This window comes from Notechis scutatus, chromosome 4 (assembly GCF_049901735.1).
Source record: "Notechis scutatus isolate UNSWTSFEM ecotype Mainland chromosome 4, rNotScu1.2, whole genome shotgun sequence".
Classification (NCBI taxonomy): Eukaryota; Metazoa; Chordata; class Lepidosauria; order Squamata; family Elapidae; genus Notechis; species Notechis scutatus.
Window position 1 is genome coordinate 125823604 of NC_142012.1, and position 14605 is coordinate 125838208.

The following is a 14605-nucleotide window of genomic DNA, read 5'->3' on the forward strand; positions in this document are numbered from 1 at the left end:
TTGCAGGATTAGGCCAGTAATTTCTTCTAACAACCGGTTCTCCGAACTGCTTAGAGTGTTAACAACCGGTTCTAGTGAATAGGTGCGAACTGGTAGAATCCCACCCCTGATGTGTATCCGAGGCTTGGGGTGGGATGGGGGGATACATGTGGCCCTGGAATCTCAGGTCATACAATCCTGCTTTATATTTAATGATTAGGAAAGCTGAATAGGAAACCTACCAGTTGCCTATGTACTAATAGAAAAGATTTATGTTTGACATTGTTATTATATTTTCCTTCAAGCCATTATATAAACAGAGAGCAATTTTTAGCCAGAGAGGGAGAGGGGGAGGGTGAAGGAAGGAGAGAGGGAGACCAAGCTTTTGTAGATAGATAAGTAGGTAAATTTTTATTACAGTTTTTGACCGACATGTAAACTTTCATACATTTTCTGCCTCTCTTTTCTGCCTGACGGTTATATTGAACCTTTATCCCTATTTTTGCCAAGGACACTCTCATATAGGAGACTGTGGGGAGTTCATGCATGAAGAGGATGAGGCGTGACATTCTCTCCCCAGCCCCCACTCCGATATGGACTTGCTAGAACGTGTTGAAACCAAGTCTTTTTATATGATAGAATGCTACAGATGTTGCCATCTATAAACCCCCAATAGGAAAATAATATTAAAAACACTTGGCTGTCTCCAGTGTTGGTAATAATAGGCATAAAAAAATGATTTGGCGTCCATGGATCTTTTCCTCTTAGAACATTGCTAAACCTGCTGCCTGAAATTCCCAGCACTCCTAGCCAAGATGGCCTTCTCTGGGAAGGATGTCAAATGCCATTCATTCTGTATAACAGTTTGGAGGGCTTCACAGTGGCATTACAGGATGCAAAACTATTGGGGAATCTCATCCATTTCCCCAGGACTGCACACTAATTCCAAACATAGCAGCAACCCTCTTGTAGAGGGAAGCTTGTAAAAAAACAAATAAGTAGGGAAGTTGTTGAAATCTCCAAACAGACCTTTCTTCTCCAGCCTTTAACAACAATAATACCAAAGGCTATTTTTATACAAAGTAGTCTAGTACAAACCCATGCACTGACAGCCAGATGCATGTAAACTCCTTCCCCCCAATGATGTGTAGCATATTAAGAGAAGTACCATACATTTTCCTCAAACTTTATTTTACTATGAGATTCTAGTTGTTCTACATTTTTATTATTTATTTATATATTTATTAAAGTTATATGGCTGCTCATCTTGCAAAACATAGCATTCCCTATTCATTTTTCATTCTCATAATTCTGCCTTTGTGACATCAGAAGAACCACTCTTTGTGACATCACAATGAAAAGATTACTGTGATTGATGGGATGAGGCAGAGACTTGGGAGACAAAGGAAGAGGGAAATTGTTTCTCATAACATTCTTTTTCTGCTTTCACTTTCTTTAAAGACATTCCTAAAGCAATGAAAATATGCCTTCTTTAACTAAGCTGAAGGCAGTATTACAAGCTAATTTTTTAGTGATAAATTCCAAAAGTGGCCCTACTATTAGTTGGAATGACGCAGTTGTCGAAGGTGATAATGGCTGAAAAGGCAGCAAGCCACTGGAGAAGATGGATGCCACAATAGTCTTATTTATGCCCTCCAGGGAAAAGTCTGCTGCTCTGAAAGAAAATCCTGAATAATTCTCAGGATAATTTACAGCTTTTGCACACGGTTTGAAAAAGATTTCCCTTTTCATCTCACACAAAATAATTTTGGACTAGCCATTCTAGTTTGAATCTTCACACCATTCAATATGGGTCTGATTCAGCAATCAACTGTATCTCTATTACAAAGTAAACTCAATGAATGTGGTGGGATTCTGTCCAAAGGATAATGGAGCTCTGAATTTTCTCATTTGATCACTTATTTTGATGGCATCTGCAAAATGCAAAACAAGCCTTTTAAGACGTTTGTTAAGTATGTGAAAGATCTCTGGATCGAATCATGCCATTCATAAGTACAAAAATAAAAATGCTGATTATAATTATTAGAGGAAAGTGTCTTTATGGATCATTCCCAAACAGCCTTCAAGAGAAACCTTTTCAGAATCCTTAACAGTATTAAAACATCATTATCTGTTTTGTTCAAGATAATATTCTAACTTTTAAAGTAAAACTGCTTATCTAAATGTTGCAGGTTTTTTGTTTTGTTTTTAGGAACTAAAAGTTTTGTATTGCATTACTGTGCATCGGATTGTCAACCAATTCCTGGGTTTGTAATGAAGAATGGTATATAAATTTTCAGATAAAGATGACTGCGGTAATTGACTTTCGGGTCTCTTTTGATTCATCGTTCAGTTTCATGCCAGAGAAAAGTAGCACCTGTTGAAGAATCGCGCAATTGTTCAAAAGCTCTTGAGAAGGAGGAGGAGGACAACCCGAGAAGATAATACTGTAGAACCTGGATCCCGGGGTGGGTCTTCCTTTAATTAGAAAAGCGAGCAAAATAGATTTCGCGACTGAAGAACAGGCGGTCCCTTCCTTTCGCCTGGATCTGGAGCGGAGGGAGAGAAGCGAAATCAGATCGTCAGTTCTGAATTCAAGGGATATCATTGCTCTTGAAGGTGAAGATCGGTAACCGCGCTTCCCCATTGGTAGGCTTTGGTTCTGTAAAAGAGGAAGTGGAGAAGTCCCCAAAACATCGCAGCCGCAGCAGCAGCAGCAGCGCGCGCACGCCCAAAATTTCTACGGGCGGGCGCTTGCAACTTCGGAGCCTCCAGAACTGCTGCCTTTGCGGCGTGCCCGTGTTTGCTGCTGCTGCTGCCGCCGCCGCGACTGCTCTCCCGTCTCCAGTGCGCGCTTGGAGCTGCTCAGAGAAGTGAGTGGAGGCGGCGCTGTGCATGCTGGGCTCAGATCATGGTGGGGCTTGGCAATAGGAAGCCAGGCAGGAAGGAGTCGAACTAGCGTGCATCGGCGAGCGAGGCAGCGCTAGACTGAGGGCTTTGCGGATCGTGTGAGCCGATCGGCTGGTTTGATTGGAGCTGGAGTGAAGAAAGGGGAAGCAAAGTCCCGTAGGCAGAGGCGGGACGGGGCTGCGAGGGAGGCGGAACCGGGGGAGGGGGTCATTTGGAACCACGCTGTACGCGCCCCCCTCCCCCGTCTTCGCCTCCCCCTTTTGCCGATCTGACTGAAGGAGAAGAGGAAAAAAAGGAGAGGGGCAGGGAATCCCCGCTTCTTGCAAAGGGAGGCGCCGGTTGGGTTGTCGGTGCTGGCGCGTGAAGCAAAGCCGAGACAAGAGGAGCGTATTTCGGCGCCGCTGCCAACCCCTCCAGGAACAGCCGCCGCCGCCGCCGCTGCCTCCCCATTGCCGGGAGATGGTGGCATATGAAGCGCGCTGGAAGGACCATGGTTGAAAGGAACAGCAAGTTCCTGCTGATCGTGGCGGGGTCGGTGTGTTTCATGCTCATCCTGTACCAGTATGTGGGGCCGGGGCTGAGTCTGGGCTCGCCGAGCGGCCGCTCGTACCAGGATGAACTGGACCTCTTCCCCACTCCGGACCCGCACTACGTCAAGAAGTACTACTTCCCCGTGCGGGAGTTGGAGCGCCAGCTGGCCTTCGACATGAAGGGCGACGACGTGATTGTCTTCCTGCACATCCAGAAGACGGGCGGCACCACCTTCGGCCGCCACCTGGTGCAAAACGTGCGCCTCGAGGTCCCCTGCGACTGCCGGCCCGGGCAGAAGAAATGCACCTGCTACCGGCCCAACCGCCGGGAGACCTGGCTCTTCTCGCGCTTCTCCACGGGCTGGAGCTGCGGGCTTCACGCCGACTGGACCGAGCTCACCAACTGCGTGCCCGGCGTCCTGGACAAGCGAGAGAGCGCCGCGGTCAAACCTCCCAGGTGAGACGGGAAGGGGAGGCTCCTTCGCGCAGTGATCTCTCCCCCCCCCCCATCACGTCCATGTCTTTTCCATGTCTTATTTATAGTTCTCCCCACCTGCGGACCTCTATGTTTCTTCACTACAACCTTGTTAGGTGGGCTAGAGGCAGCAGTAAAGCCCAAGGTCAGCCAGTGAGCTTCAGGCTTCTCTGAGCCTGGGTGTTGGGTAGAGTGTTCCCTTTGGAGTTCCCTTTGCTAATCTGATACTCTGAGTACTACCTGTACTTCACAAGTCACCCGATGCCAGGAGCTTCTTGTTGAACCTCTCCAAGCTTGGCAGTTTCCATAGCTGACTTATGCCAACTACTTTGCTCAGCAGGCTGATGGCTGAGGGAAAGATACAGTTAGCCCATGGCCCAGCTGGCCCCTGACTCTTCCAGCCAAAGCCTTAGCTTGCCATTTGCTTCGCATTTACTGCACTGTTGTGACTCACTCTCACTGCTGGCTGCTTTTGTCATCAAGCTCAGAATCAAATGTTGAACTGTTTCTCTACTTACCTAGCTCCCTGTTCCATTCTCATTCTCCCTCCACCCCCTCCTCTGCATTTGCTCTGCCCTCTGTTCTCAGCGTGCAACTTAGTCCTGAGACTCGGTGTTCAGTGCAGTTGGTGCCTGTTTCCTCTCTTTTTGCCCATTTGTGAGACACACATTAGGAAGGCCCCCTCATTCCTCTTCATGTGCTTGTGGAAGAAAGGGGGGGGGGGAGTTGCACCTATGGAATTTCTGTGTCTCATGCAGCTGCTAAGCCTTTGAAAGGAATGAAGGCAGAAGGAATTGTATCAATCCCATATACGTGGCCTGCCTTTCTCTATATTGCGCTCATTGACCCCACAGCCCTTTCTTTTCCATATATTCTAGTCATCCACAATTCATGCACAAATTGCCTTCTTCTGGAACTCTTCTTTCCTGCTTTAGACACTCTGGAACTGGCTTTCCTCATATAAAATCTCAGGATTTCCCTGAGATTTTTAACTCATTTTCTCTCAGAGGTTTAGTGTGTACCTCATCAATCTTACTGTAGCGGGCAGGGATCCTGAGAATGTGTGGAATGTATGTCCATTACAGTCAGTCTCCATTCACCCAGAATAAGGGGCAGAAGTTCAGGGTCCCATTTAAGAGCTTTCAGGAAAATGAGTAGCTGAAGGTTTTTTTGTTTTTGTTTTTACTTTAGATGTGAAATGCTACCTCTTGTCTACTTCATTTCGCACATTTTAACAAGTTCCCTTCATTTGATTTGGGGTTTCACGCATGTGTACATGAATAAGATATGAATCTTATTTCTCCAAATCTGGGTCTTTGTCAACAATATAGCTTTCCATTGTTAACCATTGACGGTGTTAACCCTTTTCATTCTCAAAGCTATCCTTATTTTTCTGCATTATGGCACATATAGAAGAAACACTAAGAATGGCCTCTTGCCAGATTCCTTTATATCTTTTATAGACTTTTGTTTTACTTTTTTCTGGGAGGGGGGGGGGTGGAGGTAATATTGGCTGCTGTCTTTGTACATGTTTGCTGATTGTAATAGCTCTTCTGTATTATCCATTCCTATCCAGTTAATGAATGCCAGGCCTAATTCATAGAAATGCACAGAATTCTTGTTTGTACATAGTTATTTTATACCTGTGCTTTTTAGCTAAGTAACTTTTCTTTTAGGTTGTCCTGTTGATCATTCGTGCATTTACCCTACATGCCTGCTGGATTCTCCCCATGTCTTTTCCCCCCACCCCATTTTCCTTTTAGATGGCATTAATCTTCTTAAGCATCCTTTATTCCTGTCCTAGAGACATATCTTTTTCTCGTAGCCACATTAATTCCTAAAACACCTTTCATCTTCTCATTATGGTTTTTTTTTTTTCCTGGATTGCCAAGGGTTTCGGGTGTAGATAAAAAAATCCAGCTAAAAACATTCCACCCTGTTATATTCTAGTTGTCCACAATTCGTGCACAAATTGCTTCCATCTACAGTCATTTAACTTAAAGGTTGTCTGTATGTATGTACTGTATGTATATATTCATGTATGTATGTATGTATGTATTCATGTATGTGTGTGTATGTATGTATGTATGTATGTATGTATGTATGTATGTATGTATATAGTGTCTTTTGGCCTGCCTTATGAAGTAGTTCAATTTTTCTCTTCCATGATGTGTGTTATTCTTTAAATCATCTGAAGTGCTTCTATTTCCTTACTATCATGTTTAAAGATTTATTGTTTGCTTGGCATCCTATCATAAGTCATTAATTCCTGCTACTTTTTAGAGCCTTGCTCTCAAACACAGTTCCTCTAGTGCCATACGGTTTTATGTTCATGTGTGCGGTCCATATATATTGGTCGTGTCCTCTATAATCCTTCCAGTGAGTAGGCAGTCTTGGGAAGCAGAACAAAGCATATTTGTCTTATCTCTGCTGCACAGCCCATTTATTTCTCCCCACTTTTCCCCATTTGTTAGACTTGTTCAGCATGGGATACTGCGTGCAGTTATTAATTATATGTATTGATTATTCTGTTGTTGCTATCTTTTCAATGCACCTTGGTCAAATTTTGATGAATTGTTCTAATTGCCCTATAATTTGATTTTATATAAGCTGACTCAGGAATATCATATCAAGAAACTTATCCAAAAGAGTTCCCTTTCTGCAAAGACAAATATATGTGAATACTGGCATACAATGGCCCTCTCCCCCATCCTCTGTATACATTGCTACATGATGAAGCATTGTAAATGAATAATTGTTTCATGTCCTTGGAACTTTGATGTTAACTCCCCACTCCTAAAAAAACCCTAAACAAACAACTTTGGTTTGCAAATTATCAGTAGATAAAGTAGATTTATGGGCAGATATTGTTGCATGCTTCTCTTATTTAAATTTATACTTAAATCCTGTTCTTACATGGCTTTCCATTCTTAGAACAATGAAATGCTTGGATAGCGAAAAGCCAAGTTGCAGGTTTTGCTGTGGGTTTGGGGATAATAGTGGCCCAAAATTGTTTGCTTTGCCTGAATAGACTTAAGGACTTTGGAACTATGTTGAATCTACAATGAAGTTTACAAAATAACTGATCAAATAGCTTGTTTTTATAACGAGTCTCAGTTTTTCTTTTCTCTGGGATCTAATGCTATTAAGATCATTTTCTAGGGGTTTAATAATAATAAGTAAGCATGCATAAGATTGCAGTCCTAAATTAAAATATTTCCAGGTTTACTATTTCCCATGTACACATTCAGATACTGAGTTTGGCTTACCCTTTTAACCTTTTTCATGATGTCCAGAAAAAAAGGGACTGTATTGAAGCACCAATGGCATTATGGAGGTTTAGTAATCTTATTGCTCCAAGCCATCCTCAATGAATAAGCATCATCCTTGCCATTCATTAACTCTGAACTGGATAGTGTTTTGTATATTAAGAATAAACAAGAATTGTTGACTGACTTTGTAATATTGCTGTGTCACGTAGGCCTATTGTACAGTAGTTCAATTTAGCTTGTCCACAAAAAGATAACATTTCTCCTGCCTGTAATGAAACCTGGCTTCATAAACAAGAGCTGTTTATGTAAAACCACTGGTGAAGTAGATTTCCTTTGTAAGGGATTCATTCTTGCGTTATTTCCACTTACAGTGGTGGCTGTATCGTTTCATTTTGCCGCTTTGAATAATGTATCTAGGGTAATGGAACAACCTATGTTTTCATGTCTGGCACACATTATAGGGCCTGCTGGGAGCAGGAAAATTCATTGGGGGATAATCTTTTATTGAAACAGTTTCTGCCATTGAAGTATGCACAGTATTTTGGGATTCCTGGAGCTTTCATCTGGTCAATGGAATTCTGTTGCTGTTGACAATTTTATTTCAAAGAGCAGCAGAAATATTGGTCCGTATGCATTTCACTTAAAGAACTCTTTGCTTGCAGTCCTTAAGCAAACATGTTGGAAAGAAAGGATAGGATGTGGGTGGTTTAGTAGGACAGGATTCCATATATGACTGCTTGAAGGGACATCAATACTTGAGTCTGCTCAAATACACCTGCTGGTCCTACATTTTTGAATTGAGATTTCAGTCTCTTCTGTTTCCTAATTTGCTATTCAGTAATGCGGAAAAGCTGTATTTCTGGAAAGAAAGGACTCGTGTTTCCTTAATGCATCTTCTCAGTGTCTTACAGGTATTCTTGAAGGTCATTCACTAGTGCTCATAAATGCATACAAATCATCAGCTAAAAGATTATTAACCCTGGAAGTAGTGCCATTTTAGCATTGCTAAGTGTATCATTCTACATTCTGGGAGCTTCTGTGCACTTTCTGCATCCAGAATGCAACAGCTTTTACAGTTTTCCTACTCCAGGTTGGTCTTGATAATAGCAATACCTTTTTCACAGAGACACTTGAATTGATTCTCCTCTTTGTTAGGCCTATATAGTGGTATCACACTAACCTAATTGTTTATTTTTAAGTGTTGTTTTGTTTTGGAGAAGGGGGAATATTGTTAGACAATTGCAGTTCTTACATTATGCTAAGAATTATCATTTCTTTACTCTGCAGATTTTTTTTTTTTTTAAGAATAACACTGTGACTTGCTGGAGTGAGATTATTTAAAGCACATTTGGTGGTGTTGTACTCTTACAAAGTAGCTGCAGTAATGAGCATGACAAGTCACAGAATGCTCATTTACTAGAAATGCAAACTAACCCTCGCCTCCCATATTGCCTATCATTGCCTATTGGTATGCGTTTGGGAAGGGTTACTTGCCTTTTTTTCTGACTGCAGAGCATAGAGCATGCTGGGCTGGAACCATCCATCATGTTGAATTTCAAAGAATATCTGTGGGCCCAATATGGGGTCCATAGACATTCTAAATAATGAAGATGCTGAAATCTGGTACTCTGAATTAAGAATACTGGTATCTTGCCTTTGTTTTGCATTAAAATGATCTTAATAAAATTAGCATCAAGGCACATTCATCGGCACATTGATCTCTATTTCATTTGAGTATAGGTATGGAATTACATAGGGCACATAGGACATTTCCCAGAAATGTCATGCAACAACCAACATCCATCTAGCATTAGGCTTGAAAAGCCCAAAGCAATATGTCCTTTAAGCCAGTGATCCCCAACCTTTTTTACGCTGGGCGCCGCGGCCCGGTACCGGCATCAGCTGGGCGCCGCCATCTTTTTTTGATGAAAAAGTGCTTCCGGTGAGCTTTCTACCTGGAAAAGCTCACCGGAAGCACTGGCGCCGCCATCTTTTTTGATGAAAACGTGCTTCCGGTGAGGTTTCTACCCGGAAAAGCTCATCGGAAGCGCTGGCGCGCATCTTTTTGATGAAAACGTGCTTCCGGTCAGCTTTCTACCCGAAAAGCTCACCGGAAGCATTTTTCATCAAAAAGATGGCAGCGCCAGCAAGCCAGCGGCCCGGTAGGACTTGTTCCGCGGACCGGTACCGGTCCATGGACCGGTGGTTGGGGACCCCTGCTTTAAGCTGTGAAAAAGGTGGGGAGAAAAGCACTGGATTTACACAGTAGTGAGTTGAGAAGGGATTGATTCTTATATTGAGAGAAAGGAAACAACTTCAAGTGACTTCATCCTTGTATGCAATGAAGATTCTTACCTCGCCATACCACATTTCAGTAGTTTCTGCTAATTTAGAGACAGAGAATGCCTGCATGAGAACATGCTTCCAGGGGTTCTTCAAGGTCATCTCCTTTCTGCTGTGCTCTGCCCTAAGCAGACATGAATCCCAAATTCCAGTTTTCTGTTTTGCCATGCTTCAGGCATAGTTGAAAATGGACTCAGGCACATTTGGTAGCCTTGATTCCTCCTTTCAGGGGTTATATTTTTCCTTCACAGAAAAGACAGGGAAGTATGAATCTTTTAAGAACCATGGGATTCCTAATTCAAATAAGCCTTCTAGACCTCAAATATAGCTCACTTTTTCTCAGACATTGCTGATTTGCAGCATATGTGTTTATTATGGTGATGAGGATAGTAATACTCTTGGGGAACATGACATTAAAATTCTCTCTCCCCCCAGCAGGTATTTTTCTTCATTTGAAGGGGGGGACATGAAGGACATCCATTTTGGTTTGTAAAGGATTGACTGAGCATTCTTCTTAAACTCCTTGGAGCAGCCAGTTGGTATGGATTGCCACATTTTGCTGCTGAAAACAGAATATGTCAGTTTTCTCCTATGCTTTCTCTCCCACTTCCTCAGTTTCTTAGCTTGCTTCTCCCTACATTACCCTTTTTAATTAATGAGTTTCTGTCACAGCTTTGCTTAATCTTGGTTTTGTGCTCTCATTAACAAGAATTTGTCACAAAAATCTGCCTGCTGAGCCTTTCATAGAAGTTCTTATTGCTGGCAAAACCACTGGGAACATCTCCTACATATCAATAATATCAAATAATAACATTATTTGATATCAATAATATCAAATAATAACATTAATACTACTAGTAAAAATAAATCTATCAAATGACAGCTGTCTGATTAGAATTGCCCACAAGGATCTAAATAGAAATAAATTCCTCTGGCTAAAAGCTTAAATATTGGTAAATGAATCTTATCAAGTTTTTCTGGCAAACAGTGCTTTGTTCATTAAGTCAGAAGGAACATTTGTGGCACATTTTGTTTGAATGTTGTATGTGTATTTTCACAGCTTGTTATCATTTTCTCTTTTCTTGCTGCAAATTTATTTTCTGTCCATTTGGAAGCTCCAGATGAATCACTTCCAAAAAACTAGGCTTTTTTTTGGGGGGGGGGCGGCAGGGGAATCTTACATATGCAGCTCATATATACAAGTCTAGGCTCATCCTCTGCTGAGCATTCTGAGCAGCAAATTTTTATACCGGATGGGGAAACAGCAAGTTGCAACTCCAAATTTCTTTTCTTGCAGTCTTCAAAGTCATCTTCTGCTGCAAATCCATATTTGTTTTTGTCATTAAAAATTATACCAATTTATAAAGATCCAGATCTGTTTCTTCCTCTCTAATATTTTTTTTTTAAATCTTGGGAATAGAATGAAAATCCTAACTTTATTCTAAGTCTTGTGCTTTCTTCTTCAGCTTCTGTTTACACATAGTTTAACTGATAGATTTCAGGATTCTAAGAAAAGTCAGATTGATCCAGTAAATTTACATCTCGGCAGTCCCACAAATTAGGAAGTAGAATTATTTAATTTCTCATTAGCATACTGAAGTGAATTGCATGTTTACTGTGGACAACACACTAATTGTTATTAATGTTGAAATCAGAACTGGCCACAAGCTTTTAATATTAAGTAGGGGGAGTGGCCTTCGGACCACATATAACCCCAGCATTCCATTTGCCTCTGCAGCCCCCTAAGATTGCATTTCTGAAAATCTATGGCAAAATGACCAAATTTCAGTCAAAGTTTAGATCCATTTGTAGTTGGTGTTAAGGATGGAAATGACCTGACATTTTGTTTGTAGTATTGTTACATTGTTACCGGGTAGTTCCTGTGGTCTTTAAGAAGATTTGGAAGCTGAGTTTTTGCTCTTGCTTACTCAGACTTTTGTCTTTCTGGATTTACAGGCTCTAATGATTCACTTACGTGTCTCAGACCATTTTAAGTATTGTTCTTATTTTTGAATATGAAGCTTCAGAGATAGAATAATCTTTCAAAAAATTGGTTTCATCAATGAATAAAATCCAGTCTTTCAATTCACAGTTTTAATTTTTTTTTAATTATGACTTCCCTTAATTGGACTGAATTTCAATTTTTTATGTGTTGAAAAAGCACTCCATAAATGACTTCATAAAGTTCCTAGGATTGCACAGAACAGAAGCAGAAATAAACATTCCTGTATTCCACTACCATCTGTACACATCAATCTCCAAGTAGCACTCAGTGAAACTTATAGCAGCTTCCTGTTAAAGCCTTTGTTTCTTCCCAGTTCTAGTTGTTTTTAAGCATTGCGTAAGTATGCATTTATAAAGTATGCATTGAAAAATAGTTTTGCTTCCTCTGTAGACTTCCTTAATTTTGAGCTTTGTATGCATACTTGCGCAATTCTGTCACAGAATTCAGCTGCTTGACCTTTCTAGGGAATTTCTCACTTTCTGTAAAAGTGAAAGAAACCTGTGTTGATTCTCCTAAAAATAAAAAGACTACTACAACTACTATTACTACGAATATACCTATATATAAAACTATTACTACTAATACAACTGTCAAGTGTATTTAGAGCAGGGGTGTCCAACCTTGGCAACTTTAAGACTTGTGGACTTCAACTCCCAGAATTCCTCAGCCAGCAAAGCTGGCTGAGGAATTCTGGGAGTTGAAGTCCACAAGTCTTAAAGTTGCCAAGGTTGGACACCCCTGATTTAGAGTCTTCAGAAAGAATAGTTTTCATAAAGTAAACACAGTAATCTGCAGGCTGTGAAATTCTCAGCCCCTTTTTGAAGCCTTCTAACTCTTTCCTAATGAAGGGTATTGCATCCGCTGAGACATTACCCTATCCTTTAAATAGACAAATGGGCAGGGAATGTAGCAATGACACTGGAGAACACTGTTCCAGTTGGATGCCAGTTTTGGGGGTTTGCGTTGGGGATTTGGAAGAAGTAGTGTCAAGGTTGATAGCTTTTGGGGACTACTGAGGGGCAGAATTAAAACAATTGCTGGAGGTTTATGGAAGTACATGTGGTGGTAGTATGACATGCTGAAAGTCAAACAGAGAGCAAGAAACTATCCAAGATTGCAGAAAACTTTAAGGCTAAGTGGGGATTTAACCTAAGAGTATCTTTAAGCAGATGCTAATTCCACTGAATAGAAAATTGTTAATTTTCCAGTTGATATTTGATCCCAACATTAGCATGACCACTGGTTAGAGTCAGTTGGAACTGTGGCCAATCTAAATGTGCTCTTTTCTGTTGAACTATGCTGAAACTATGTTTCAGTCTCCCATTTCCTTTACTTTTTTAAAAAAAAATCTTTAACTGTAATGTACTTGCTACTTGGTCTTTTTGAACTTCCCTTGATTTCTTACTACTTTATTTATTTAATTCATTGAGAAGTGTTTCTTGATTGGTCATAAAATCCAGTGTAAATTAATTTATGATAAACTCATTTTTCTCAACCTTATATTCAAGGGTGGGATTCTACTGGTTCAAACTGGTTCTATAGAACCGGTTGATACGGTTCTGTGCAGTTCGGAGAACTGCCAAATCATGCCACTGGCTGGCCCCTCCCCACCCTCCCTGCCCAACTCAGTCATTTCTTATCTTGCATGCGCGCCATACAACTTTCCTGTGTTGTGCCTTTGCCTAATTTTTGGTAAGTTGCTATTTTTCCTTTTTCCCCCCCTGACGATCAGCTGTTCAGACTATCAGCTGTGCTGTGTGATTTAGAAATCGTCAGATTTCTGGCTTTCTAGCTAATCTAAATCAGTGTTGTGCTGCTTGCCTTCTCCCAGGAAGCTTCCCTGAGGCCTAGTCAGGGTAGAATTCAGGGGGTTGCGGGAGGGGGTGGTGGTGGCCTGAGAATGGAGCTGAACCTTCCTTAGAACTGAAGCTTCTATTTTTCAGTACAGACTCAGGCAGCAGATTTCAGAAAGGTAGATCTGTGAGTGACTCTGATTCTGCAAGCAACTCAATCTGCCTGCCTGCTTTGCCTGCTTTGCCTCTTTTTATATATATAAAAAAATCAATATTTACATACATGGTGTGTTGTGAGTTAATTTTGTGAGTTTGCTTGCTAGAAAATTTTATGAGTTTGCTTGCAAGCAAATTTTATGTGACAGACTCAGGCAGCAGATTGCAGAAAGATAATCTGTGAGTGACTCTGTGATTCTGCCTGCCTACTTTGCCTGATTTTGGGTAAAAGTTGCTCTTTTATAAATAAAAATTTCTATTTTTACATAAATATTTACAATATTTACATACAAGCCACACCCAGCCAGTCATGTGACTTCCAAGCCACACCCACAAATTAGACCATGCCCACAGAACTGGTTAAGAAATTTGAATCCCACCCTTGCTTATATTCTCCAGATGAACAAATTTCAATTCCCATAACTCCTTAGCCATGATTGATTGTCAAAAAAAGTAACAGAAATTGATGCCCAGTATATCTTGAAGAGCATCAGAATTATGAAACTGTAAAATATTGTGATATTTCTTTGGTCAAGTGGGCACAATTGGGGTAATAAAGTCTTTATGACAAAAATTGGATTTGGAAATCCATCCTTGTTTTACGTAATATTTATGTTATTCTTGTAATTGTTGAATAGTTAGATCTATATCTGCTTTTTCAGATAGGTAAATTTGAAGCTGAATTTGCAATAGTGTATCAGATGTGATAATCTTTTAAAGACATGAATAACAAAGGAGTGCTTGGATTGGATTATGGATTCTCCTCCACGGCTGTTTTCCAGTGACTATTGAGGGTGGGAGTCATTGTTTTGATGGAATCAAACCAACTGTCTTTGTTTTCAGTCCTGATAATATTTTTGAATATGGTGATACTCAAGCTGGCAAGGAGATAACATTTCCGCTGGATACTTCCAAAGCAACGAAGAAAAGAGCAACACTGACCTTAATAAAAGATTGGAAAGAAGGTTGCTTGTTACCACAAATTAATTTGGTTCTGAAACGAAATATATTTATTCATGAACTTGGCATAGTTGTTGCAAAACATTCCCCCTTCTTCAGTGGGAAAAATTTTAAGAATATGC

General features: G+C 40.8%; 1 protein-coding gene across 1 annotated transcript in view; it reads left to right on the forward strand.

The window, feature by feature from the left end:
* Positions 1-372: 372 nt before the first annotated feature.
* Positions 373-14605, forward strand: part of HS6ST1 (heparan sulfate 6-O-sulfotransferase 1) — a 203388-nt gene continuing 189155 nt past the window's right edge. Inside the window, exon 1 of the mRNA XM_026680897.2 lies at positions 373-3876. Within this exon, the coding sequence (XP_026536682.1) occupies positions 3359-3876 (518 nt within the window). The 5' untranslated portion in view covers positions 373-3358. The remainder of the gene's footprint in view (positions 3877-14605) is intronic.